At 33.8% G+C, this 25,524-nt stretch overlaps 1 protein-coding gene across 1 annotated transcript in view; it reads right to left on the bottom strand.

The window, feature by feature from the left end:
* Positions 1-24,216, bottom strand: part of CYLC2 (cylicin 2) — a 41,949-nt gene extending 17,733 nt beyond the window's left edge. The window contains exon 1 of the mRNA XM_048223445.1: positions 24,152-24,216. Within this exon, the coding sequence (XP_048079402.1) occupies positions 24,152-24,216 (65 nt within the window). The remainder of the gene's footprint in view (positions 1-24,151) is intronic.
* Positions 24,217-25,524: the final 1,308 nt, after the last annotated feature.

Genomic DNA, 25,524 nt, shown 5'->3' with positions numbered 1-25,524 from the left:
GAGAAGAACTCCAAGTAATAAATACAGAAGCATTGTGAGACCTAGGAAATGTCATTAGAATATGACATGAATAAGTCTGAATTTAAAACTCTGAATAGAAAAACCACAACTACAATATAAAAAAAAATTATTATAAAAAAAACAAAAATCACCACTACAGAAAAATAATCATATTGCATAAAAATAAGTAACTCAGTCACATTGCAAAGTAAAATGGCAAATGTTTAAACCATTTTGATACAACAACTTTTCATATGTGATGCTTTAATAATTTCTCTGCCTATAAAATATTTTATACCTCATACTATATTCTTGTCTGCATTTGTGGAATCATCTTAAACTCTGTATGTGTATATTTAATATTTTATTGTTACAAAACTGGTCATATTTTTGTTTTGCTTCTCAAAATAAGTAATTGAATTTAGAGAATTCTCTGGATCACAAGTAGAAATACAAAAACTTCTCTCTATATATTTTTTTCAATTTGGTCTTTTAAGAGTGTTTTGAAATTTCAGTGACAGTTTGATCAGACAAAACTCATGGTAGAGCGATCTTAAACCAAACTTGCCCTTAGGTCAGGGGATCAGGGCTCATTGAGCTCTAATGTGTGTGTGTGTGTGTGTGTGTGTGTGTGTGTGTGTGTGTGTGTGTACATACATAGTTCTCTAAAGAGCTTGCAGGAGTAGGATGAGAAGGGTAGGGATGAGAAAAATCAGAGTCAGCTCTTGGATCAGAAAAAGTGTAGAGCAATTTGGCCCTGGGTAGGAATGCTGGGTTGGCAGTGGTCTTAACATGATTTACAAGTCATAGATTTAGTCATATGGCATGTGGGTTTACATCTGTATTCTTGTCCCAGCTCCTGCTGCTGTTAGAGGAGAGTATAATCTAAATCACAGTTTTTGTAATTTTAGTCAGATCTTTTTTCACACTGAGTTGGTTTATTATGTAGTCTTCTTTTTTGTCAATCATGTTATGCCATGCCTTGATTTATGAACCTATAAACTATGTGTAGTAGCAGAGTGAGAGAATAAGAATGTTCAAGTATCAGTGCAAACTAAGGTACCACCTTTGCATAAATCACCAAAGTTCACAGAAGAGAGTTAAAAAATTAATGAACTAAGAAAATAGAGAACATCTAGAAAGACACATGAAAATTATATTTGCATTATACATATATGTAGAGGATTTTAACATTCAATGTGGAAGGACTAGACATAAACAACTCTTGATACTGTTGTGCAAAGGTGTTATCAGAAAATATCTATCACATATTCCCATGTGTGATTCATTAGCAACTGTTCTATGTCTTTAGTCATCAGACATTTGCAGTTATTTTTCTCCTGCCCATTGTAGACAAATCAGGTAAACAGTTTCTCTTATTTAATGATGCTCTATACATTTATAACAACCACATTCTGTAGTTTATGAAGAGGGCATTATAAAGAAAGGTAAAAGAGATGATTTTGCAAATGCTATCTAAACCCACTTTTTCAGAAGTAAGCTCACCAGTGTCCTATACTGGGATCTCATGGGTCCTTCATATACATCAGCCAATCAACACTAGAATGCTTCTTTAAGATAAAAATGGTCTCTTGGTACCAGAAATAATGCCCAGGATCTCAATTTTCTTAAACACTAAACTCCCATAGATAAATTCAAATATTCAATATAGATTCTAGCAATATATATACAGATATATCTGATAAACAAAGGTGATTATAAAACTGCAAAAGATGTAAAAGGTAACCTACAAAATGGGAGAGGATATTTGCAAATGGCATATCTGCTAAAGGGTTAGTATCCAAAATATATAAAGAATTTATAAAACTCAACACTCAAAAATGAATAATCCAATTAAAAATGGGAAGAAAACGTTAGACATTTTTCCAGAGAAGACATACAGATTGCCAATAGATACATAAAAAGATGCTCAGCATCACTCATAATCAGGAAAGTACAAATCAAAACTACAGTGAGATATCACCTCACACCTGTCAGAATGGCTAAAATCAACAACACTAGAACAACAGATGTGAAGAAAGGGGAACCCTCTTGCACTGTTAGTGGGAATGCAAACTGCTACAGCCACTCTGGAAGAATATGGAGGTTCTCAAAAAATTAAAAATAGAACTACCCTATGATTCAACAATTGCACTACTAGGTATTTACCCAAATAATACAGAAATACTAATTCAAAGGGATATGTGCACCCTGATGTTTGTAGCAGCATTACCTACAATAGCCAAATATAGAAACAGCCCAAGTGTCCATCCAGTGATGGATAAAAAAGAAGTGTTGTATATGCACAATGGAATATTATTCAGCCATGAAAAAATGAAATCTTGCCACTTGCAACAACATGGGTGGAGCTAGGGAGTATTAAGTTAGGTGCAACATGCCAGTTAGAGAAAGACAAATACCATATGATTTCACTCATATGTGGAATTTAAGAAATAAAACAAATGAGGAAAAGGAAAAAGAGAGAGAGAGAGAGGAGAGAGAGAGAAAGGCAAACCAAGAAACAGACTCTTAACTGTAGAGAACAAACTGATCGTTACCAGAGGGGAAATGGGTGGGGGAATGGGTAAAATCGGTGATAGGGATTAAAGAGTGCTCTTGTGATGAGCACAGGGTGTTGTATGGAAGTGTTGAATCAGCATATTGTACATCTGAAACTAATATTACACTCTGTTAACTAACTAGAATTTGAATAAAACTTTTTAAAAAACTGCAAAAGATAAATGTAATGAAAATAGTAGGAAAAATGCATAATTTAGCTAGGGATAAAGTTACTCTTCAGAAAAACAAAATGACAAGACACTACAGATTAAAGTAAAATTGACATATTTACTGATTAATGATGTTCTTTTTTTTTTTTTTTTAAGATTTTATTTATTTATTCGACAGAGATAGAGACAGCCAGCGAGAGAGGGAACACAAGCAGGGGGAGTGCGAGAGGAAGAAGCAGGCTCATAGTGGAGGAGCCTGATTTGGGGCTCGATCCCATAACGCCGGGATCATGCCCTAAGCCGAAGGCAGACGCTTAACCGCTGTGACACCCAGGCGCCCCTGATTAATGATGTTCTTAACATAAACCAAAGTTTTGGGGCACCTGGTGGCTCAGTCAGAACGCTTTTGCCTACAGCTGAGGTCATGATCCTAGAGTCCTGGGGTCGAGCCCCAAGTTGGGCTCTCTGCTCAGAGGGAGTCTGCTTCTCCCCTTGCCTCATGTGGGTTCTCTCTTTCTCATGTGCATGCTCTCTCAAATAAATAAATAAAATCTTTAAAAAAAATCCATAAACCAAAGTTTTTAGTATAAAAAATTAGATCTTTCTAATGCCATAATGATTTTTTACAAAATAAAATATCTCAAACAGATCTATATGCTTGTTGTTATTTTTCCTTATTTTTTTTCCTCGAGTTTAGTTAGGGTTTTGTTTTGTTTTGTTTTTGTTTTTGTTTTTTCAAATTACCAGAATCTGGATGCACATATGTGTAGGGACAGAACTCCCAATCATTTGTTGTGTAGCTATCCAGGCTTCTATTGGAAATCTATATAATTCTATTTGTAGTTTTCTTTTGGTAAGATCTCTATTTCTGGTGTCAAGCATGACTGTATTCATTTAAATATATTTGTCTAATATTTCTGTGTGTGGAGAAGTTATTAGAGATTTTTGTCAGGTGCTCAGTTCACTGCCTATCACAGTTTTTGGGTTTCAGAAGGTGTCTGTGGATTTGAAGATAGAATTATTGAACCATTACTATTGACGTAACCTCTGAATTTCCACATCAAATATGAACATGTAAATATGGAGGGATTATCAGTGAGAAGCAACTGAAATATTCTGCTTCATATAATGACTGATGCCAAAAGCAAACTTCATAGCTTTTTATATATTTGTGAATTATCAATATATATTGATGCTCTGTATTTAAAACCTGAAGATACTTAATATCCATTTAGAAATTACGTGATCATAGTCCACAGGGAAAGGAAATTTAACAGATGATTTCTCTGTGGCCCTCAAGAATTTCCTTTCTTTAAGCTGATGTCATCTGTTTAGGAAGCATCAGAAGAGGTCTGCCTGGAGTAAAGCAAGTGCTCAAAACACATTTGTTGAATAAATTAATAGTTGGAAACCAAATAAACTATTGAATAAGAGGTCAAGTAAATAAGTTCCAGGGTCTTCACCACTGTCTTCCTGGAAACACAACTTAGAATTTGAAAGAGGCATTTAGTTTGGGCTTACCACCCCCTTGGCCAAATGTCTGCAAAGTTAAGTGTTAAAGTGGTCTCATTAAACAGATGTTTAATAATAAAGTTAGATTGAGTGTTTCCAGGTATGATGAGTTTTGACATATTGAAGAAATCAAGAAAGAAAAAAGAAAAAGATAGAAAAAGCTTATTCCAAAATATTGATTAACTTGTATCAGTATATAAAAGATATAACCATTCTTTTTCTCAAAATTTTATCTGTAAATATAGATATAATTATTGATTATCTCCAAGAACTTTTTTTAATTGAAGTATAGTTGACATAATCATTCATAACAATTCAACAAGTTCATACTATCTCTAAGAACCTTACGTGGTTAAACCAGTGATTAAGTGTGCTCCATTAAACTGAAGAATTAACATACATCTACTGTCCTCCATTTAATGCTAGTATTAATATGCATCTTTTAATTTGGGAATATTTCTTTAGCATATATTGGAATCACCTAAAGGACTTGTTAAATCCTCTTGGTTGGGACCCAACTCTGATTTAATGGTTCTCTGGTAGGCTTGGAAATTTGATTTTCTAACAAGTTCCCGGTGGATATAATGCTTCTTCATGGTCAGGGGACATGCTGAAAACTCTTGCTTTATACTATGACTGATAAATTTGTAAATGACTATTTATTTTTGTCATAGGAGATTGTTGGCATAAAGCAAGTCATTATTGCTATATATAAACATCTATTAGTCGTCTTTTTTTTTTGTAGAAAAATGAAAATCTCTTTCTTCTCTCTGTATTAAAATGAAAATCTGGGACACCTGGGTGGCTCAGTCGGTTAAGCAGCTGCTTTTGGCTCAGGTCATGATCCCAGGGTCCTGGGATGGAGTCCTGCATCAGGCTTCTTGCTCAGCAGGGAGCCTGCTTCTCCCCCTGCCTACTGCTCCTCCTGCTTGTATTCTCGCTCTCTCTCACTTGTGCACTCTCTCTCTAGCAAATACATAAATAAAATCTTCAAAAAATAAAAAATAAATAAAATGAAAATCTACACAGATAAATATAGGAAAATCTACATTTAAAATTTATTCATCATTTTGGAATACTACATTTTGAAATAGGGAGTAATCTGGGAAACTAAAAATTATAGATAATAATTCTTAGTTCATTTTTAATACATTTTATACTGTATTTCATGTTTCTGTTACAACCAAGAGAATGCAGATGCTATTGGATAAACAGTTTGTCATCAATGACATTTATCCATGAATCATTTTTTGGCTTGGAAAATTATCTAAACTGCATAGTTAGAAGACTGCTTTCCCTCCTTTGTGCTTAGCTGCAAATTTAATTAGCTTCAATATCTTTTTCCCCTTATAATTTTTTTTTGGCTTACTTAAGGGACAGTAATTAAACTGAGTGAAAGGGACATTTAGAATATGCAAGATATGATACGTGCAAATTCTGCTTTTTCTGCTATGCCAAGTACAGAAAAACTGGTATCAATGACAATGATAGAACAAAATACATTGCCCTGAAAAGAACTGATTTTAGCTATTGATTGCAAAATCTTCTTTTTCAACTACTCCATTCAACTCTGGTGTTAAAATACATCTGTTTTACTTGTTTGGGGACTATTCCCCAAATGCAAATATCTGTCAAATCTAAGCATCTTTTGTACTGTGAATGTCAAAACATAGTATTTCTGAATATGGGATTTTAGAGAAACCACTTTCGGTTAGATCATTTGTTACAGGATTACAGATACTCAGTTATTCACTCATACAACAGGTATTTATTAAGTTTTTATTGTATATCATAAATTATATTATTTATGATATGCAAACATGAGAATTATAGATTTCCTTGAATATAGTAAGGGGGAGAAACATAGAAGCAAGTAATTTCACACAAATTTAAGAGAAATATGATAAAAGTAAAGATTAAAAATAATCAGAGATTTATTATATGTTTTTTATTAATTTGTTTAATGAAATAGTTTCCATTGTTATCCCTATTATTATCCTGATTCCCAATAGCAACATTTGATTAAATTGCAGATAGAGGAGTTGTACTTAGGTAATTTGGCTCCAGAATCAGTTCTTTAACCACTGTACATATAACTCATAATTTTTCTATTTGCTGAAGCAAGTTTGAAAGATTACGTGATCACAGAGAACCAGCCCTGCCCAGACAATTCAGAAAGTAATGTTTTATAAAAAGTTAATATTTAATCTGGTTTTAGGGACAAGAAGTATATGAGCATTTATAAAGCCATAGAAGTATAAACAATCAAGGAGTAAAAAAAAGTAGTTTGATGTGGAACAACTGAAAGAAAGGAAAAGGTATTGGAAAATGAGTTTGAGATTGAGATAGGATAATGTCTGTATGCAAGAAAAAGTTTAGGTGATGGTAGAAAAGGAGGCAAGTGCATGGTTTGGATATATAGAAAGACAAAATAGTGCCATGTGTGAATAGTGTGTTGGGATGAGATTCAAGCGTTACATATAGGTTCCCACATAGTGTCTCTGTCATCTTGCATGAGACATAGACAAGGGTCTTTTCTCAGTTTCAGTGTTCCCATGTGTAAAAGAAAAGTAATGAACTTGATGTTCTTTTCAGGTCCACTTCTACCAAATCAACATTTTTATTGAGGCAAAAAAAAATCATGGGTGGAAGTGATTTTCGTTTAGATCTTTGTGTGTGTAAGTAAATAATTGCAACCTGAGTAATGAATGTTAAAGTTTTACATATATAGCTACATAAAAACTGGCAGCAAATGGGTTGTGTTCCTTGTACTCTATCAATATTATTAATGACTTTATATGATATTTTCTGCTTCAACCGATGTTGTAAGTGATGAACAAACTATGGAAACCAATGTAACATAAAGATAGCAGGAAAGATTTCTTATGCAATCCTCCAATAGCTAACTTGAGAGTCATGGGAAGATTTTAAGCAGAGGTGTGATCATTTGACTTATAAAAGATCATTCTTGCTACAGTCCAATGTAGGTCTTCCAAAATTACTCGGCCTTGAGGATATTTTAAGAGAATAGAGGAAGTGACACTTTAAAAGCTTTCTACCCATCTGAGTGTATTTGGGTTCAGTATTAGACTTCTTTAAGTTAATATTGGGCATTGTAAAGTTAATATTTTCATAATTTGGAAACATGATTCACAGGGTTATGGTATGGATTACATTGAGATTAGGTAGGGCAAGACAAACTACAAAGGACAACATTACAGTTTTATAAGGAGATAATGGTTTCCCTTCCCATTTCTTGTCCTCAGAATGCCCGGCACACAATAGTAGGGGGGTAATAGTTTCATGAGGGTAAGTGCTGAGTAAAAGTAAAAGACAAGAAGCCCATTAGTCTGAGCATAAGTTTTAGCATAATGTTAACCTACAAACAACAGAAGTCTCTTCCTAAATCTTTTTATCCATCCAAGAAGCACTGAGAACTACTTCTTGGAGATTAACCTTGAGTAAGAAGTTGACTATAGAATTCTGGTCCAAAATAATAATAATAATAATAATAATAATAATAATAATAATAATAAAAAACATTCATCTGAATAGGAGTTTTCCTGTACTCATTTTAAAAAGTTATCTATAAAAATATGATATTAAAATTAATACATTAAAGTTTAAACAATAAAAGTGAATGATATTGTTCTTATAAAAGTTAAACATGCTCATTTTATAAAATGGAATAGTAGAAATAAGAAAACTATACTTTTCAAGATTAATTAAATTTTAACAATTGTTTCCTAGGATTGAAGGGAGGATGACTGAGGTTTCCCAAACATGTTACTCATTTTTCAAAGATGCCACAACAAATTTACAGCAATTTTAAAAGAAGAACAATAAAAGTTAAGCCAATAAAAAATGACTTAAAAGATATGTTTTTGCCCTCTAGCATGTGATAGTCTATACATGAAAATAAATATATAAATATATTTCTAATTTGAAGTGTAAGAAATAGTATTACACAGCAGAGAAGGGTTGATATGAATATAAGGATTGTTTGGGTATGTGTTCAGCATATCTTTATTCAAAGATGAAAAATTAGACGAATATAGGTAAACGATAGTTGTTTTTTTTTATAAAATATCGATTCACTTATATTGTCCTCAAATGCAAAAATTAGCATCCATTATTCTAAAACTGTAATAGAATCAGTAAAATGCTAAAATAATTACATCTGATGAATTGTGTTACATCAAACAGTAAAATTTTGCAGTTAACTTTTTAAAAAGGAATATAATGAGAAAACAAACAGTACAACAGATGTCTAATTGTTCCAAAGTTGTGTTTTTGTAAAATGAGCTAATTTTTTGCTGAAAATACTAGATTTTGCATTCTATACATAAAATATTTAAAAAGTCTGTGAAGAGAATATACATGACATATTTATGTAGCATGAGAATATTTTCTGGGAGTTGAAAACTAATTTTTATTTTTTTTTCTTACTGACTAGACCATTTTGATGGTATTATTGAAAATTTAAGCAATCCTAATTATAAGAAGTATTTTTGTCTACATACCTGTATATTAATAGAATGTTTGAGATGTTTTATAGAGGATTAAAATAATTGATAAATCCATTTATTATTTGAAAATTACATACTTGCCAACACAATCTTGAGGACATGTGCCTTGAAGATTTTGTTTTTCATTGTTGTAGCCAGTTTTCTTTTCTTTGGCCTATGTAGGTTTTTATATAGCCATTGGTCTTTCTGTGAGATGGATAATTAATTATATTGTCTTTTCTCCAAAGTAGTATTTAGATTACCCTAGGACTCTCTCTTTTTTTTCACCTAACTTTCAGTATTGTAGGATAAAAATGCAATTATACTCTGAGGGAAGAATTTAATGTTATGTGTAAAACAAAAAGGCAAGTTTGATTATATCAAAAATTTTTCAGGACTCCTGGGTAGCTCAATTGGTTGAGCAGCTGACTCTTGATTTCCGTTCAGGTCATGATCTAAGGGTCTGCTTGAGGATTCTCCCTCTCCCTCTCTCTTCACCCCCCTCTCCCCGCTCACTCACTTTCTTTCTCTCTAAATAAATAAATAAATCTTTAAATTTTTTTTTCATTGTTTTCTTACCTTTGTATTAGGTGTTTGCAAACAAACTCTGTCTTTCCCTATATTTCTTGTTAATGTTACCAAACTAATTTAAACTTCTCTGGTTCATAGTATTGTTTCCATAAATCCATCTTACTACAAGCTCTATGCCTACCTTGACAGCACTCAATTACAAAATCATCTTTTACACACGACTTTTCTCTGCAGGTCCCACTAGAACACACGCTCCACGAAGGGGATTTTTTAAAAGATTTTATTGATTCATTTGAGAGAGAGAGGAAGAGAGAGAAAAAGCACAAGTTGGGGGAGGGGCAGAGGGGCAAGCAGACTCCCCGCTGAGAGTGGACCCTGACACAATCCAGGACCCTGAGATTAGGACCTGAGTGGAAGTCAGATGCTTAACAGACTGAGACACCCAGGTTCCCCTCACAAAGGGGAATTTTTTTTTTAATGATTTTTTATTATATTATGTTAGTCACCATATAGTACATCCCCGGTCTCCGATGTAAGGCTCGATGATTCATTAGTTGCGTATAACACCCAGTGCACCATGCAATACGTGCCCTCCTTACTACCCATCACCGGTCTATCCCATTCCCCCACCCCCCTCCCCCCTGAGGCCCTCAGTTTGTTTCTCATAGTCCATAGTCTCTCATGTTTCATTCCCCCTTCTGATTACCCCCCTTTCTTTATCCCTTTCTTCCCCTACTGATCATCCTAGTTCTTATGTTCCATAGATGAGAGAAATCATATGATAGTTGTCTTTCTCTGCTTGACTTATTTCACTTAGCATTATCTCCTCCAGTGCCGTCCATGTTGCAGCAAATGTTGAGAATTCGTTCTTTCTGATAGCTGAGTAATATTCTATTGTATATATGGACCACAACTTCTTAATCCAGTCATCTGTTGAAGGGCATCTCGGCTCCTTCCACGATTTAGCTATTGTGGACATTGCTGCTATGAACATTGGGGTGCATATGGCCCTTCTCTTCACTACGTCTGTATCTTTGGGGTAAACACCCAGTAGTGCAATGGCTGGATCATAGGGTAGCTCAATTTTTAACTTTTTAAGGGACCTCCACACTGTTTTCCAGAGTGGCTGTACCAACTTGCATTCCCACCAACAATGTAGGAGGGATCACAAAGGGGAAATTTTATCTCTTTTCTTCATTGATGTATCACTAGTTCCTAGTTCTTATGTTATTAATGTATAGTGTAGCTAGATATATAGGTATTGAATAAATAAAGGTCACTGGTTTGTCACCAACCTTCACTGGCCCCAAATTTATATCCTCCTCACTACACATCTCCTAAATATATTATTTCTTCAACTCAGCTACATTTTCATCACCTCCCAACTTAAGTCAACCTAAGCCCATTTCAACTGAAATTCAGGGTTTTTTTCCTTCTTTATTTTCATTATAATTAATGGTTTTTATCTGATACCTGTCTCCTTCCTGGGCTATTTAATAACTTCAAAAGTACCATTGTTAGAACATTTAAGGCTAGAAAAGCAATTAGGACACATACATTCTATTGTGGCTTGACCTGCATTTCTCAGTTCAACAAAGGATTAATCTATGGAAGACCTCTGGGAAATCATAATTAATTGGTGTGGAAATGTACGTGCATAAATTTCATCTGATTCTCAAAAGAATCTATTTCTTCACAAAAACCAATGATTTGGAAAATTTTGATCCTGACCCACAACAATATACTTTCTGTTTGTTTTGACCATTATGCTGATATAGATATGAATATGAAAAACAGTTTATTGTAAAAAATTATCCTTGTTATGCATGAGCCATACTTTCATTTTCATTTTCATTCTATTCTATTCTATTCTATTCTATTCTATTCTATTCTATTCTATTCTAATTTCAATGCATTCTAGCTTATCACTTAAATTAAAATACTGGTCAGAGATTATTAAACAAAATCGGTAACCCAGAGGCAGGTCATATATTGCAGTCTTAAAAACACTGATCCCCTATCACATCTTCATCTTAAAAATAAGGAGAGACAGACAATTGAATTAGATTAATTAATAATGATGGCTCAAATTCCTGGTCTTAGCTAAAACTGTATATTTCTTGGTAAGGGAATGATATGCAGCCTTACAGATGGTTATTATAATACAGGTACCTGGATATAGATTTACTCTGTAATGACTTTATGAAAAATCATTATATTTTAATAATTCCCACAACAATGTCAAATACCATTCACACCTTCTTGCAAGATTTTTGAATAATAAAAATAAGCTGTTCAACTTCCAAAAATATATGTGAACTGTTATTTGTATTCATTTATGCATTTATTCCAAGAGGATGGTTATAAATCCTCTGTCATTAATTTGTCACATAATTGCCTACAAAATGGAAGTGCTCCTTTTGTAGTACTTCAACAATACAGAATGAGTAATTTTTAAATTAAATGCAGGCTTTTGTTTAGTACATATGGATATAGATTTCTACAGCTGCTCTTCTGAGTGTTCCTTAATTCTTGAATAAATAAGATTCATACTTATGATATGTACCCAAGTGCTGATATTTACAGTAGATCTATATTATTTTCTACATATGTGTGAAAGTATATGAAGCCAAAAATCTGTTTATAACTGGTTTCATATCTGAGAATTTATCTATATGAGTTCTTTTTGCACAGCTCTAGAATTTAAAACTTTATTACACCTGTGATCATAACTTTAAATAATTGTTAATTATAACTAATGCTTATGGTTGTTGTGGGAATTAAATACAATTTTATATGAAGCATGTCCCTAGCTAGTGCTTGGTATATAATAAATGTTCAAGGATTATTTTTGGGGGCAGTTTGGAAGTAAAATGTTAAATATGGTTCATAAGAATTATTTTTTCAATGGATATAAAGGTTCTATTATACAAAATGAGTAAGTTATAGAGATCTGCTGTACAGCATAGTACCTAGAGTTGACAGCACCCTATTGTGAACTTCAAAATATATTAGGAAGATAGGTCTGATGTTAAGCCTTCTTACAACAAACAAACAAACAAACAACAACACACACATGCATGCACTTACACCAAAGAACACAAGGGAAAAAAAATCATTCCCCTGCTTGTCCAAGAAGACCACCTGAGATAATAGCTAAAATTGCTTATCTGTACTTTAACTTCTAATGCTTAAATAGAGAGTGAATCATTCCTAGAATGGAAGAATACTTGACAGAACCGTAAGTATGATATGAAAAGAGGAAGAAAAGGAAAATTCATTTATCACACCAATATGGATGTATTACACTATTATTTAATGCCCACGGTTTAGCTATTAGTGTCTTACCAATGTCTGCAGATTTGAGAGAGGATGAGATACTATCCCTGTCCTCCATTTCTTACAGTCTAGTGGTTTTGGGGGTGATATATAAGAAAATGAACAATGACAAGATATTGTAATACTAGTGTAAAAAGTCTGTTGAATAATCTGAACAGATAAGGTGCAGCTTTGTTTTACTCATCATTTTCTTCAAACAAACTATTTCAAATCTCCTGCTTCCAGTTTTTAGGATATTTCCAGTACATCCAGTAATTTAAAATTTTCCATTTGGGGAAGGAGATGTCATTCTCCCTTTATTGCAGGCATTCCAGATACCTAGAACAGTTCTTTTGGAGATATTATCTCTTGATAATGGAGCAAGGTAGGCACAATTTAGATATAAGTAGTCAACAAAGTGTTATTAGCAAAAGTGACAAAATGAATGAAAGGTCTTGTCAGAGTTCTTGCATGTCATCCTCAAAACTACCAGAACAATTTGGCCCTTTTCAGAGAATGAGTCCTGACTGGTTACCATAACATACCTCATTCTCTGAGTTGCTCTAGCAAACAGGTGAAAAGAGACAAATGTTTACTACTTTGGATTTAGCTAAACAAAATGAATTCATCAGAGGAAAGTGTTTTCCATTGGAGGATAGGAAGTTATTGTTTGTCTAACTGAAATGAGGCATTGAAGAGTTTAAGAAGAATGCTGATAGGTAAAGTATAGAATATAGACTTTGTACCTGAAGAAACTAGGAAACCATAGTCATAACATAAAGAGCTTAGTTATCTAGGAAATATTTTGTTTCTCCCTAAAATGAATTAAAAGAGGGAAAATGTCACTGGTGTGTTATGGGATATGTCACTGGTGTGGTATGGGATAGTATTGATGCCTTGGTTTTGATTTAATAATCAAAAAAAGATTTATGAACCATGGTCCAGGATGATTGTTGAATGATGAACTGCTGACTGAGGATGTGTGTATCTTTTGAGAAGTAGGAAAACAGTGTTTTCTTGGTAACCATACTCATAAAAGGCTTTAATAGTTCAATAATGACTCAGCCCTACAATAACATGTTCATCTCTGCTTGCTTTGTGTCAGACATAAATTTCCCATTAGTTCAGTGGATTTGTTGATTACATCTCCTTCAGCTTGTATATAACCGGTTAGCTTTGTGTAAGAATGATTTATTTCTGAGTTTAGGTTTGTCTAAATGGAATCAGTATCTTCAAAACAGATGAGTTCCTATTACTGCATAAACATGAAACAGAAATTGCTAGAAAACCTGAAGCAGTCTTTGCTGCAATCCCTGAGTTACCTGCAAAAAGAGGTGGTTTAAAAAGTCATAGTACACAAGTCCTATGCCATTCAGTTTCCCCAGAAATCACTTATAAGTTACAAAAGAGAAGGATGGAAAACATGAGGTGGCTGCTTGGTATGTGTTTCATATCCTAATTTTTGTCCTAAGAAATTATGCATTTGTATTACTCTATAAGCATACACACACACACACACACACACACACACACACACACACACACACACACATGCATTTAGAGTTTGTATGCCTACATTTTAATACACTGTCTGTCTGTCTGTCTATCTATCTATCTATCTATCAGGGAGAGAGAGAAGAGAGAAGGATCTCAAATATTTACTTATCCTAAGAGTAAAAGCTATAATTTTCAATGTCAATCATTTTTACTATAAGCAAGATAATTGAATCACTTTGGTCATTAGAAGAATAGAACATGTATGTCTTCAGAGCATCACAGTAGATGAGCCTGTCTTTATCAGCCATTCCTAAGGCAGAGGCAAAGTCTGTACTCTTGAGACTTTAAAGCCAAAGGGTGGGGGGGGGGGGACTTTCATGGCTAATGGTTAAGAAAAAGTGATGGGAGTTTCTAAGTATTACTTAGATAAAAAAGTTAATAACTTAAAATAACCCCTTTCAGTGGATCACAGTTTATTCTTAAAGATCTAAATTTTGTAGTCACGTAAAGGCTAAAACAGCTAAAGTATAAAACTCCAAAGAGAAGGGGTGCCCGGGTGGCTCAGTCATTAAGCATCTGCCTTCAGCTCAGGGCGTGATCCTGGCGTTATGGGATCGAGCCCCACATCAGACTCCTCTGCTGGGAGCCTGCTTCTTCCTCTCTCACTTCCCCTGCTTGTGATCCCTCTCTCTCTGGCTGTCTCCCTTCAAATAAATAAATAAAATCTTAAAAAAAAAAAAAAAAAAAACTTCAAAGAGAAAATACAGGGGAAAGTTTCATGACATTGGATTTAGCAATGATTTTTGAATATATGACACCAAAATCACAGTCAACAAAAGCAAAAATAAACAAATGGGACTATATAAAACTAAAATTTCTGCATGGCAAAGGAAATGATCAACAGAGAAAAAATGCAACCTATGCAAGGGGATTAGACATTTGAAAACCATAAATAAAGGGTAAAGATCCAAAATATAGAAAATTCTTACAACCCAATAACAGCAACCAAAAAAACTAAATGACTGACTTAAAAAAAATGACTGAAGGATTTGAGTAGACATTTTCCCAATGAAGATATACAAATGGTTAGAAAACATATGAAAATATGTTCCATATCACTAATCATCAGGGAAATGCAAATCAAAACCACAGTGCGATATCTCCTCACACCTATTAGGCTGCTCACTATCATAACAATGAATCATGAAACACTACATCAAAAACTAATGATGTACTGTATGGTGACTAACATAACATAATAAAAAATATAAAAAAAAACAGAAAATAAGTGTTGGAGAGGATGCTGAGAAATTGGAATCCTTATTCACCATTGATGGGAATGTAAAATGGTGCATCCTCTATTAAAAACTGTAGGGGCGCCTGGGTGGCTCAGTTGGTTAAGCATCTGCCTTCGGCTCAGGTCATGATCCTAGGGTCTGGAGATCGACCCCCATGTCGGGCTCCCTGCTTGGCAGGGAGCCTGCTTCTCTCTCTGCCATTCCCCCTGCTTGTGCTCTCTTGCTCGCTCGCTGTCTCTCAAATAAATAAATAAAATTAAAAAAAAAAAAAAAAAGAAAAACTGTGTATATATCTGGGTATATAATCGAAGGAAATGAAATCACTATTTCTAAGAAATTTTTAAGTGATTTCTAGTGATCACTATTTCTAGAAATTTCTAGTGATTTCTAAGAAATCACTATTTCTAATATCTGCTGTGATATTCCTTGCAACATTATTCACAATAGCCAAGATGTGAAAGTAACCTAAATGCCCATCAATTGACGAATGTATACAGAAAATATGGTGTATACTTATGATGGAATATTATTCAGCTTTAAAAAAGCATACTATCATATGCTACAATGTGGATGAATCTGGAGGTCATTATGCTAAGTGAAATAAGACAGTAAAATAAAATATATATATATATATATATAATTTGGATAGGATATCTATATCTATATCTATATCTATATCTATATCTATATCTATATCTATATCTATATATGGCATGATTTCCTGAGGTCTCTAAAGTAGTCAAACTCTTAGAAAGTAGAATGGTGTTTGCCAGCGCTGGAAAGAGGGGTAAAAGAGAAGTTACTGTTCAATGGGTAGAGTTTCTGTTTTGCAGTATGAAAACATGTTACAGATATGTTGCACAACAATCTGTGTATAGTTAGCACTGTTGTACTGTGCATTTAAAATGATGTAAGTGGTAAATTTTGTTATGGGTTTTTCCACAATAAAAAAGAATACATATTGCACTTCCCTTTGATATAAAATCTATTGAGAATTGTAAATCAAAATATGAAAATTCACAAGAAGATTTAAAAATGTATAGCATACTGGGTGTTATATGCAACTGATGAATTATTTAATGCTACATCTTAAGCTAATGATGTACTGTATTCTAGCTAATTGAATTTAAATAAAAAAATAATAAAAGCATAGAATTTTAAAAATAAAATGTATACTATGTGTCTATAAAATATACCATAATAAATTTTGATTACTAGAAAGATACAATTACATTGGTAAGACTATAAGAAATATACTATTATTGTAAAATGGAGATTGGCCGTTTTATAGATAACTAGCCAGTCATTTGTTGATTTCTATACTTCAAATATAATGTATTTTTATCCTCATAAGCCTTACCTCCTAGGATGCTTCATTTAACAGTGGCATTGCTCCTTTTCCTTAGGCAAACCCCATTATTCAGTAATCCAAACCTACATTCTCAGAAGTTGTTGTTGTTGTTGTTGTTATTTTTTTTTTAAGATTTTATTTATTTATTCGACAGAGAGAGAGACAGCCAGCGAGAGAGGGAACACAAGCAGGGGAAGTGGGAGAGGAAGAAGCAGGCTCATAACAGAGGAGCCTGATGTGGGGCTTGATCCCATAACGCCAGGATCACGCCCTGAGCGGAAGGCAGACGCTTAACCGCTGTGCCACCCAGGCGCCCCTGTTGTTATTGTTTTTTAATATATTATCCCTTCAACAGCATTTACTGAGTAGCTACATATCAAGTTGTTAAAATCATTGCAAGGTGGAATAGAATATTCCACTTTCCACTGTATTCCGCTGTAATTCCACTGTATTCTACTTTTGTTGAATTGAATTTAGAGAGTATGGCAAAATGAACTTATCATGCATTCTTACGGTTTTTATTCATAATTCCTGTCCCTTTTCTAAGGCAAATGTGAGTTGCAAGAATTGAGCCAGAAGAAATGTATACCATTTATCTCTCATCAGCCTTTCCGATTTGATGAATTAAGCTTAATCTCAAACTCTAAATACCTATACCACAACATCAATTCTCAATGGAGTACAGTTGAATTCAACAAATACTTACTGATTACTTTATATTAACCTGGCACATTGTACTGTGAACTGGAGTTAGAAAATGGAGTAATCTTTGACCTCAAGGAAATTTGTGTAAATGGGGATAGCTTATATATGTACGTATAGGAGGAGGAAGAGGGAGAAAGAGAGAGTTGGAGAGAAAATGTATTGTCACTGAGGAAGGATTCAAACAAAAAAGAATTACCTTACCCAGAACAACGTGATATTTGAAATATTATGTAAATATTTTACTAGAGAATTATGATGTATATTGTGTAAGGACAATACCAGACTCACATTGTAAGGTCATTGACTAACATAAATTTAACATAAATAATACAGTCAAATTGCTATTAGACATTTTTGACTGATTTATTAACAATATGTGTCCAATCCTTTTGTTTTACTTTTATTAAAATATGACCATCATGGTATTGAAATTGCTACATCTCAAAGGATATTTTTTAATATACTATAAGTAAAAGTATAATTGCAGGAAATGGTGAAGTTAATTCATATTTTTAAAAGACGACCTTTTAAAATATTAGTGTTATAACTTCATAAATTGTTTCAATTCAGGAGATGCCATATGGTCACTCATATCAGAAACTGGCATAAAAATATATGGGCTGAGTTAAAAAGTGAGGCAGAAGTTGCATTAGAAAAAAGGGTGGGGAAAAAAAAAAGCATCCATTCTCTGGATGCTACTAAATTGCTAAAGGAGTGTTTGAGCTCTCTGAAAACTGATCCATTAAATTACCAATTGTCAAGCTAAATCAATCTATAACCAACTGTATGTTAATATATATACAACATATTGTATTGCATACCATACATATAATCATTTTAAAATATGTTCTTTGCCTTGAGAAAGTGTATACTCAAAGCAGGAAAAAGCAATGTTTTCTTGAGTAAGTTGTTCAGAATCACTGGAAAATATGCAATGCAAGCTTGATACTTTGTAGAGCAGCTGTGTGTTTTGCACATTTTTACAGGTTGGTGATGATTTTAAGTCAACATTGTACTTTTAAGCATTAATTCATTTTGAATGTTATAAGTTTGGAAAAGAACAAAATACAATTTTTAAATTGCCCAAAATATCTTCAAGGAGTATAAAATACTGTTAGTAGTTTAATGAAGTGTTTGAGTTATTTACACATGCACACACACATGCACACAATTTAAGTAGAGCAATTAAGAAGAACCTTTTAAACCAGAGGAGACCTTTGTGCTTTCTTCATTTATTCAAAGTTTTGTGAGGTACTTTGTTAAAAATTTGAGGTTTCCTCCTAAATTCCCTGTAGGTTTAATTTTATTTTGAATTATTTTAAAATGTTTGTCTGAACATTTTCCTTTACATTTCTATTATTTGCTTAGAAAACAGTATGTTTCTCAACATATAATTTTTTTTTAAAAGATTTTATTTATATATTTGACAGAGATAGAGAGAGCCAGCGAGAGAGGGAACACAAGCAGGGGAAGTGGGAGAGGAAGAAGCAGGCTCATAACAGAGGAGCCTGATGTGGGGCTCGATCCCATAACGCCGGGATCACGCCCTGAGCCGAAGGCAGACGCTTACCGCTGTGCCACCCAGGCGCCCCTCAACATATAATTTTTAACTAATAGCATTACTAAACTAGTTCATTAGTTTTGCTATAGATAGTTCCTCTTTTTAAAGTGAAAATTTTATGTAAGATATTATTGGTCTTCACCTGAAGAATACATTTTTTTGTTTTTCTTGACTTTTTTAAACTGTTTTTAACATAACTTTCAGAACAATGATAGTATGATTTTAGCAGCCATCCTCATGTTGATCTATATTTCTTTTTAAAGATTTATTTAATTAAGAGAGAGAGGTGGGGGAGGGGTAGAGGGAGTGGGACAGAGAATCCCAAACAGACTCCCCTCTGAGCACAGAGCCCAACTCTGGGCTCAATCCCAGGACGATGAGATCATGGCCTGAGCTGAAATCAAGAGTCGGATACTTACCCGACTGAGCTACCCAGGCACCCTCGCATATTGATCTTTACACTATTGGTTACTATTACTTAGGGTTAGTAAATATCCCATTATTCTCAATTCAGTGCTTGGAAAAAAAAAAAAACCAGGAATGAAGGTGATGTGATTTATCCAATACTTTTAAGTGTCTGTAAAATTGTTCGCTCAAGCTGCCAAAACAAAATACCACAGACGGGGGCTTAAACAACAGACATAGATTTTTTCATGGTCCTGGAGTCTAGAATTTCATAACAAAGGCGCCAACAAGTTTGAATTCTGGTGGGAGCTATCTATTGTCCCAGCTTACAGATGGCTGCTCTCTACCTTTGTCCTCATATAGGCCTTTTCCTACTTGTTTTTTAAGAATACAAGAACTATTAAGGGAATTCACACTTCATTTATCCTGTAGTATGAAAGTATTTCTCATACTATATTTTATTAATTTTGTTAATGATTTTTTGGCATAAGGAATTCTTAAAATCATGTCTATTTCTTCAAATACAAAAGTCTGCAAGTGGAATTACAAAGACATGCTTATTCCAAGATTCAATAACTGTATACTCTTTTTGCTTTAAACTACAAATCTCTCTCTTTATATAGAGATGATTGAAAGGATAGTGTATATATACGCCAACAATCATATAAGTATACTTATTTAAATTAATTATGAACCATATAAGTATACTTATTTAGATTAACTGAAATGATTATTTTATAAAAATTAAGTATCCATGTGTTTTTTTGTCCCATATTTCCTCAGTTTTCTCATTAGCGAAACATAACATCTATTTAGTTATACCTATCCTTCGAAAACAAAGTTTCTATATTCCAAGTTAATTTTAAGAGGCATTGTTAATTCAGGTGTATTGAAATGTGAAAAAAATGATTTAGTAGAGTTAAGGAAAATGCATTTTGAAAGACATTTGAAATAAAGATGCATATGGGAATCTATATGGAGGAGTATAATGAAAAAAAAAAAAGATTAGGTTGGAGTAGGATTGATGGTGAAAGAAGTATTATTTGGTACTTAAGGTAGGTAGTGTTTAGGCCTAATTGAAAACTTAGCATATATAGGAATCGAGGGAGTGGAACTCATTTCTAATGAGCAAAATGCAAATTAGTTCTTCAGTAGGATATCATTTTATCATTTACCACTCAGGATACAACTTTTTCAATCAGAGTTCAGGAGAGTGTTAAGATATAATCCCTTAAGGCCTTGAACATTTGTAATGAATTAACTTCTCTCCAGTTCATTTAGAACGGTACTCATTATATTCCATCCTTGGGAGAATTGAGGAGATTGTCACTCACTTCATTTTCTGTGTTCTGTGATTCGAATAAGAAACCTCAATTGAGAAATGCTGTGAGAGGAATAATTTTAATAATTTGCTAATATACATTGAGGAAGGTGTTACATGCGGTAAATTAGTAAAATATTCTCATGAGAATTTGGTAATATTCAGGAAAATAAAAATTCACAAATTCTTTGGTGTAGCAATTTACCCCCTAGGCATACATTTTTGGAAACATTTTCATGTAGATGAAGTTAGGGACAACAGTGTCTAGATTACTAGAGTTTGTATGGGGGAGGGGTGAGCAGAAGGAAGGAAGTAAACTAGAGCTACATATTTCTACATGCTAAATTATACTTATTCTTTTATTTACATTTTCCCTTTTACTTTTTTTTTAAGATTTTATTTATTTGAGAGAGAGCAAATGCATGTGAGTGCAAGTAAGGGGAGGAGTGGAGGGAAAGGGGGAGGGAAAGAGAGAATCTCAAGCCCACTCTGCACTGAGCATGGAGCTGACCTGGGGCTTGACCTTGTGACCCTGAAACCATGAGCCAAGCCAAAACCAAGAGTTGGATGTTCAACTGACTGAGCCACCCAGGTGCCCCTAAATTTCCCCTTTTAGAAAGTGGGAATAGGACTATTACTTATATCACTTTATTTCTCATGCTTAGTAATTGAATAATACTACCCATTCTCTTATTAAAAGAAAAAAAGGAAACCCTCTAAATATTTTGCACAACAAAGGTAGAAAATGCTACAGTAAATACTATATTTATTCTGATATATTTACTCTGTTTTATATATTACTTTATTTGATAATTAACATATTTGATCCTGTATCTGCCTGTCTCCTTAATTCATGCTCTCTCCACTTCTGAATTTGCCAGTTCTTTTGAAAAAAAAAAAAAAAAAAGGCGGAATTAGATTGATTTCAATGTAACTTTCAAGTTTATTACAATGAATTATACTTTATTTACTATTACTGTTAAACAATATATTGAAATTTAATGTTTTCCTTATGCCTGATACAATTATACATATGTATTTTCACAAATTTATATGTTACTTCTTACCTTCTGTTTATATAGACCAGATTTAGGATAGTAGATAAAATTGCATCTTAGCACATTGAGTACAGTTAACAAAAACATTTATAATATTCATTAACTTTCTCTGATTTTAATGCCATTTTATTGATTTATTAAGATAAGGGTCAGAATTTTTTCAGGACCTAATATATGAGAACTTCATCTTTAATATATCTCAATACATACTTTAATTACCCCTACTGTTTGCTTATGATGACTCCAGTATATTATATCTCAATATTAAAGCTGCCGTATATTTTAAGGACAACCTCTATCTTTAAAATTCCAAGGAAGTTATTCTAGTGAATGAAATCTGCTCTGCATTGTTTGGAATTCGTGACCAATTTTAACTTATACATGGAATATTGATATTTTCTTTTATTTCTTCATTGTCACAGTGACCTTTCAGTCAGCCCATCCTACTAAAAATCATCTTTGTCTAAGTATCTCTATCACTAATTCATATTTCTCTGATTTCTAATCATAGTGTATATTATCTGCATTAGAAAAATGTTCCATCTGGTGTTGCAGTGTTGGAATTTCTCTACCATTAACCTGTGCATCTTTCAGGTTTCACGTTCACTTTTATAAAAAAATTTATTTATTTTTATTTTATTATGTTTTTATTTATTTAAATTCAACTAGCCAACATATAGTACATCATTAGTTTTTGGTGTAGTGTTCAATGATTCATTAGTTGCATATAACTCCCAGTGCTCACCACATCATGTGCCCTCCTTAATGCCCATCCCACCCAGTTACCTGATCCCCCACCCACCTCCCTTTCCACAACCCTCAGTTTGGTTCCCAGAGTTAAGAGTGTCTCATGATTGTCTCCCTCTCTGATTTCTTCCCATTCTGTTTTCCCTCCCTTCCCCTACGGTCCCCCATTCTATTCCTTATGTTCCACATATGAATGAAATCATATAATTGTCCTTCTCTGCTTCACTTATTTCAGTTAGCATAATCCTCTCCAGACCTGTCCGTGTTGATATAAATGGTGGCTATTCATACTTTCTGATGGCTGAGTCATATTCCATTGTATATATGAACCACATCTTCTTTATCCATTCATCTGTTGAAGGGCATCTCAGCTCCTTCCACAGTTTGGCTATCGTGAACATTGCTGCTATGAACATTGGGGTGCATATGGCCCTTCTCTTCACTACGTCTGTATCCTTGGGGTAAATACCCAGTAGTGCAATTGCTGGGTCATAGGGTAGCTCTATTTTTAACTTCTTGAGGAACCTCTGTACTGTTTTCCAGAGCGGCTGTACCAACTTGCATTCCCACCAACAGTGTAAGAGGGATCCCCTTTCTCCACATCCTCTCCAACATTTGTTGTTCCCTGCCTTGTTAATTTTATACTTTCTAACTGGTGTAAGGTGGTATCTCATAGTGGTTTTGGTTTGTATTTCCCTGATGACTAGTGAAGTGGAGCATTTTTTCATGTGTCTTCACTTACTCTTTTAGCTGAGCAATCTTGTCTCAGTTCTCATGCAAATATAACTCTGAGAATACCAGGTTTTATTTACATTTTTTTTAACCTCTCCACTGGTAGGTCTCCTCATGAGGTTTTTTTGAATTTCAAGCATTTCTTTTCTATCCAGGATGAAATGGCCTTTCCTTTTGTCTTTCATGTGCTGTAACTTTTTTAAAAGCTCATTTCTTCCAATGTTGATGCCATCTGAAGTAAGGAAAGTATGTGCTGCAAAATGTAAAATAAATCATCATGCAAACTATCAAAGGTAGGCCTTTTTTCTCTGTTCTAGTTCTTTTACTTTAGTAATGATTACAATTTCAAAAATAACGTAAATAAAAAATGTCCGTGCACTTTATATTAGAGATGTCATATTTTTGTAGGGAATAGTGATGAGGAATTGAACTATGCCCAGTTCACACCAGTGCCCTTTGGAATTTATTTTAACATGAAGTATTGAATTGTTCAAACCCAGCTTCAACTATGAGCTTTGCAGAAAGAAGAATGCACAGCTGTTGGGTTTTAAGCCATAAACCTTCAAAGCACATTCTACCATAGAATCCTTGGTAGGTAGAATCTAGGTAGAATGCCTCTGGAGAGAGGCATTGTTATCCACACATTATGGAAGAGGCTTGTCTAGACTACCTTCTACTAAGAGTTAGAGCTAAGAGTCAAATTTAACCAAGTTTAACTCTAAATCCTGCACTACTAACTACTATGCAATATTGTTTCCCATGTGACCTGTCAACAAGGTCTCCCTTCTAGACTCCTTCACTCCTCATTAAGCCCAAATTAAGGTAATAAATTTGAAAGACAGGGTAGGCATAGTGTTGTCAGTACTATCTGGTCTCACCTTAAGGTCACCTGGCACAGTGCACTAAGGCCCTTGTGTTTTACTACACTTGTAATAACAGCCATCTTCACCGCATTGATGTGATTCCAGCACATATGATTTTCCTTTACCACGAGGCACTGGAATTTCAGTTGCAGTTTGCAATTTATTTATGCATTCAACAAATACATGCCAATTAACTTCTTTTTCCTGAGTTTCTAGGAGAGCAATTTTTAAAAGTCAGCCATGAAACTTACGATACTGATGAATCTACTACCCACAGTTTCCTTTATGGCCACCAGAAATTTTCCTTTAGGACTAATCTAGATGAGAGATTGTGATGGATGAATGTCCCACAAGCTTCTACATGTTCAGTACCATCTTTTAGTTATCTAGTCTTTTGCAATAGGAGCCAAATTTTTCTAATTTTGAGAGTGTCTCCAGCCAACTTCACTGCATCATAATGTTGCATTTATGTAATTTCTAATATAATTTCGCTCGAAAAGATTTAAAAGTACTCAAAATCCATGTCTCTTGTGAGAAAAACATTGAAACTGGTAGAGTTTAATCTACTGTAAAAACTGTAGTAGTAGTGGAATCGAGATTAAATTAGTGACAACTGCTTCAGATCCTTTTTATAATTCTCTTTTCCTATGAGTGTCTGCCTTCAGTCCTTCCTTCTAAAACTTCAGTTAACACCAGAACCATGTGTAAAGGTCCTGTTTTCTATAATACTTTTATAAAACCTCTTCACTCTTTCTAGTTATATGGGACCCCTTTTGTGATGGTTAATTTTATGTGTCAACTTAACTAGGCTAAGGGATATCCACATAGCTGCTAAAACATTATTTATGGGTGTTTCTGTTAGCATGTTCCTGGAAGAGGTTAATATTTGAATTTGCAGACTGAATAAAGATTGCCTCACAAATGTGGTGGGCATCATTCAGTCCATTAAGGCCCTGAATAGAACAGAAAGGCTGAGGAAGGCCAGATTTTCTGTTTGAACTGGAAACATCTATGTATCCTGCCTTCGAATATTAGCACATCTGGTTCTCGGGCCTCCAGACTCTGAGTGGGACGTTTGGCTCCCCTGGTTTCCATGCCTTTGGGTTTGGATTAGAACTACACCACTGATTTTCCTGGACCTCTAGCTCACCATCAGTAGATCATGAGATGGTTTTGGGTTCAGAGCCTGGCTCTGTTAATTCCTAGCTATAAAACTTTGGCTTTATAAGTTATGCAACTACTCTGCCTCAGTTTCTTCATCTGTAAGATAGGAATATGTGATAATAGTACCTACTTCTTAGAAGTGTTATGAGATTTAAGTGTTTTAATTATATAGAACACTTAGAACAATAGTAAACCTATAAAAAGCTCCTAGTAGTTACTTTTTA

This window comes from Ursus arctos, unplaced genomic scaffold, assembly GCF_023065955.2.
Source record: "Ursus arctos isolate Adak ecotype North America unplaced genomic scaffold, UrsArc2.0 scaffold_18, whole genome shotgun sequence".
Classification (NCBI taxonomy): Eukaryota; Metazoa; Chordata; class Mammalia; order Carnivora; family Ursidae; genus Ursus; species Ursus arctos.
The sequence above is the reverse complement of the archived record's forward strand: the minus strand, read 5'-3'. Positions and strand labels throughout refer to the sequence as shown.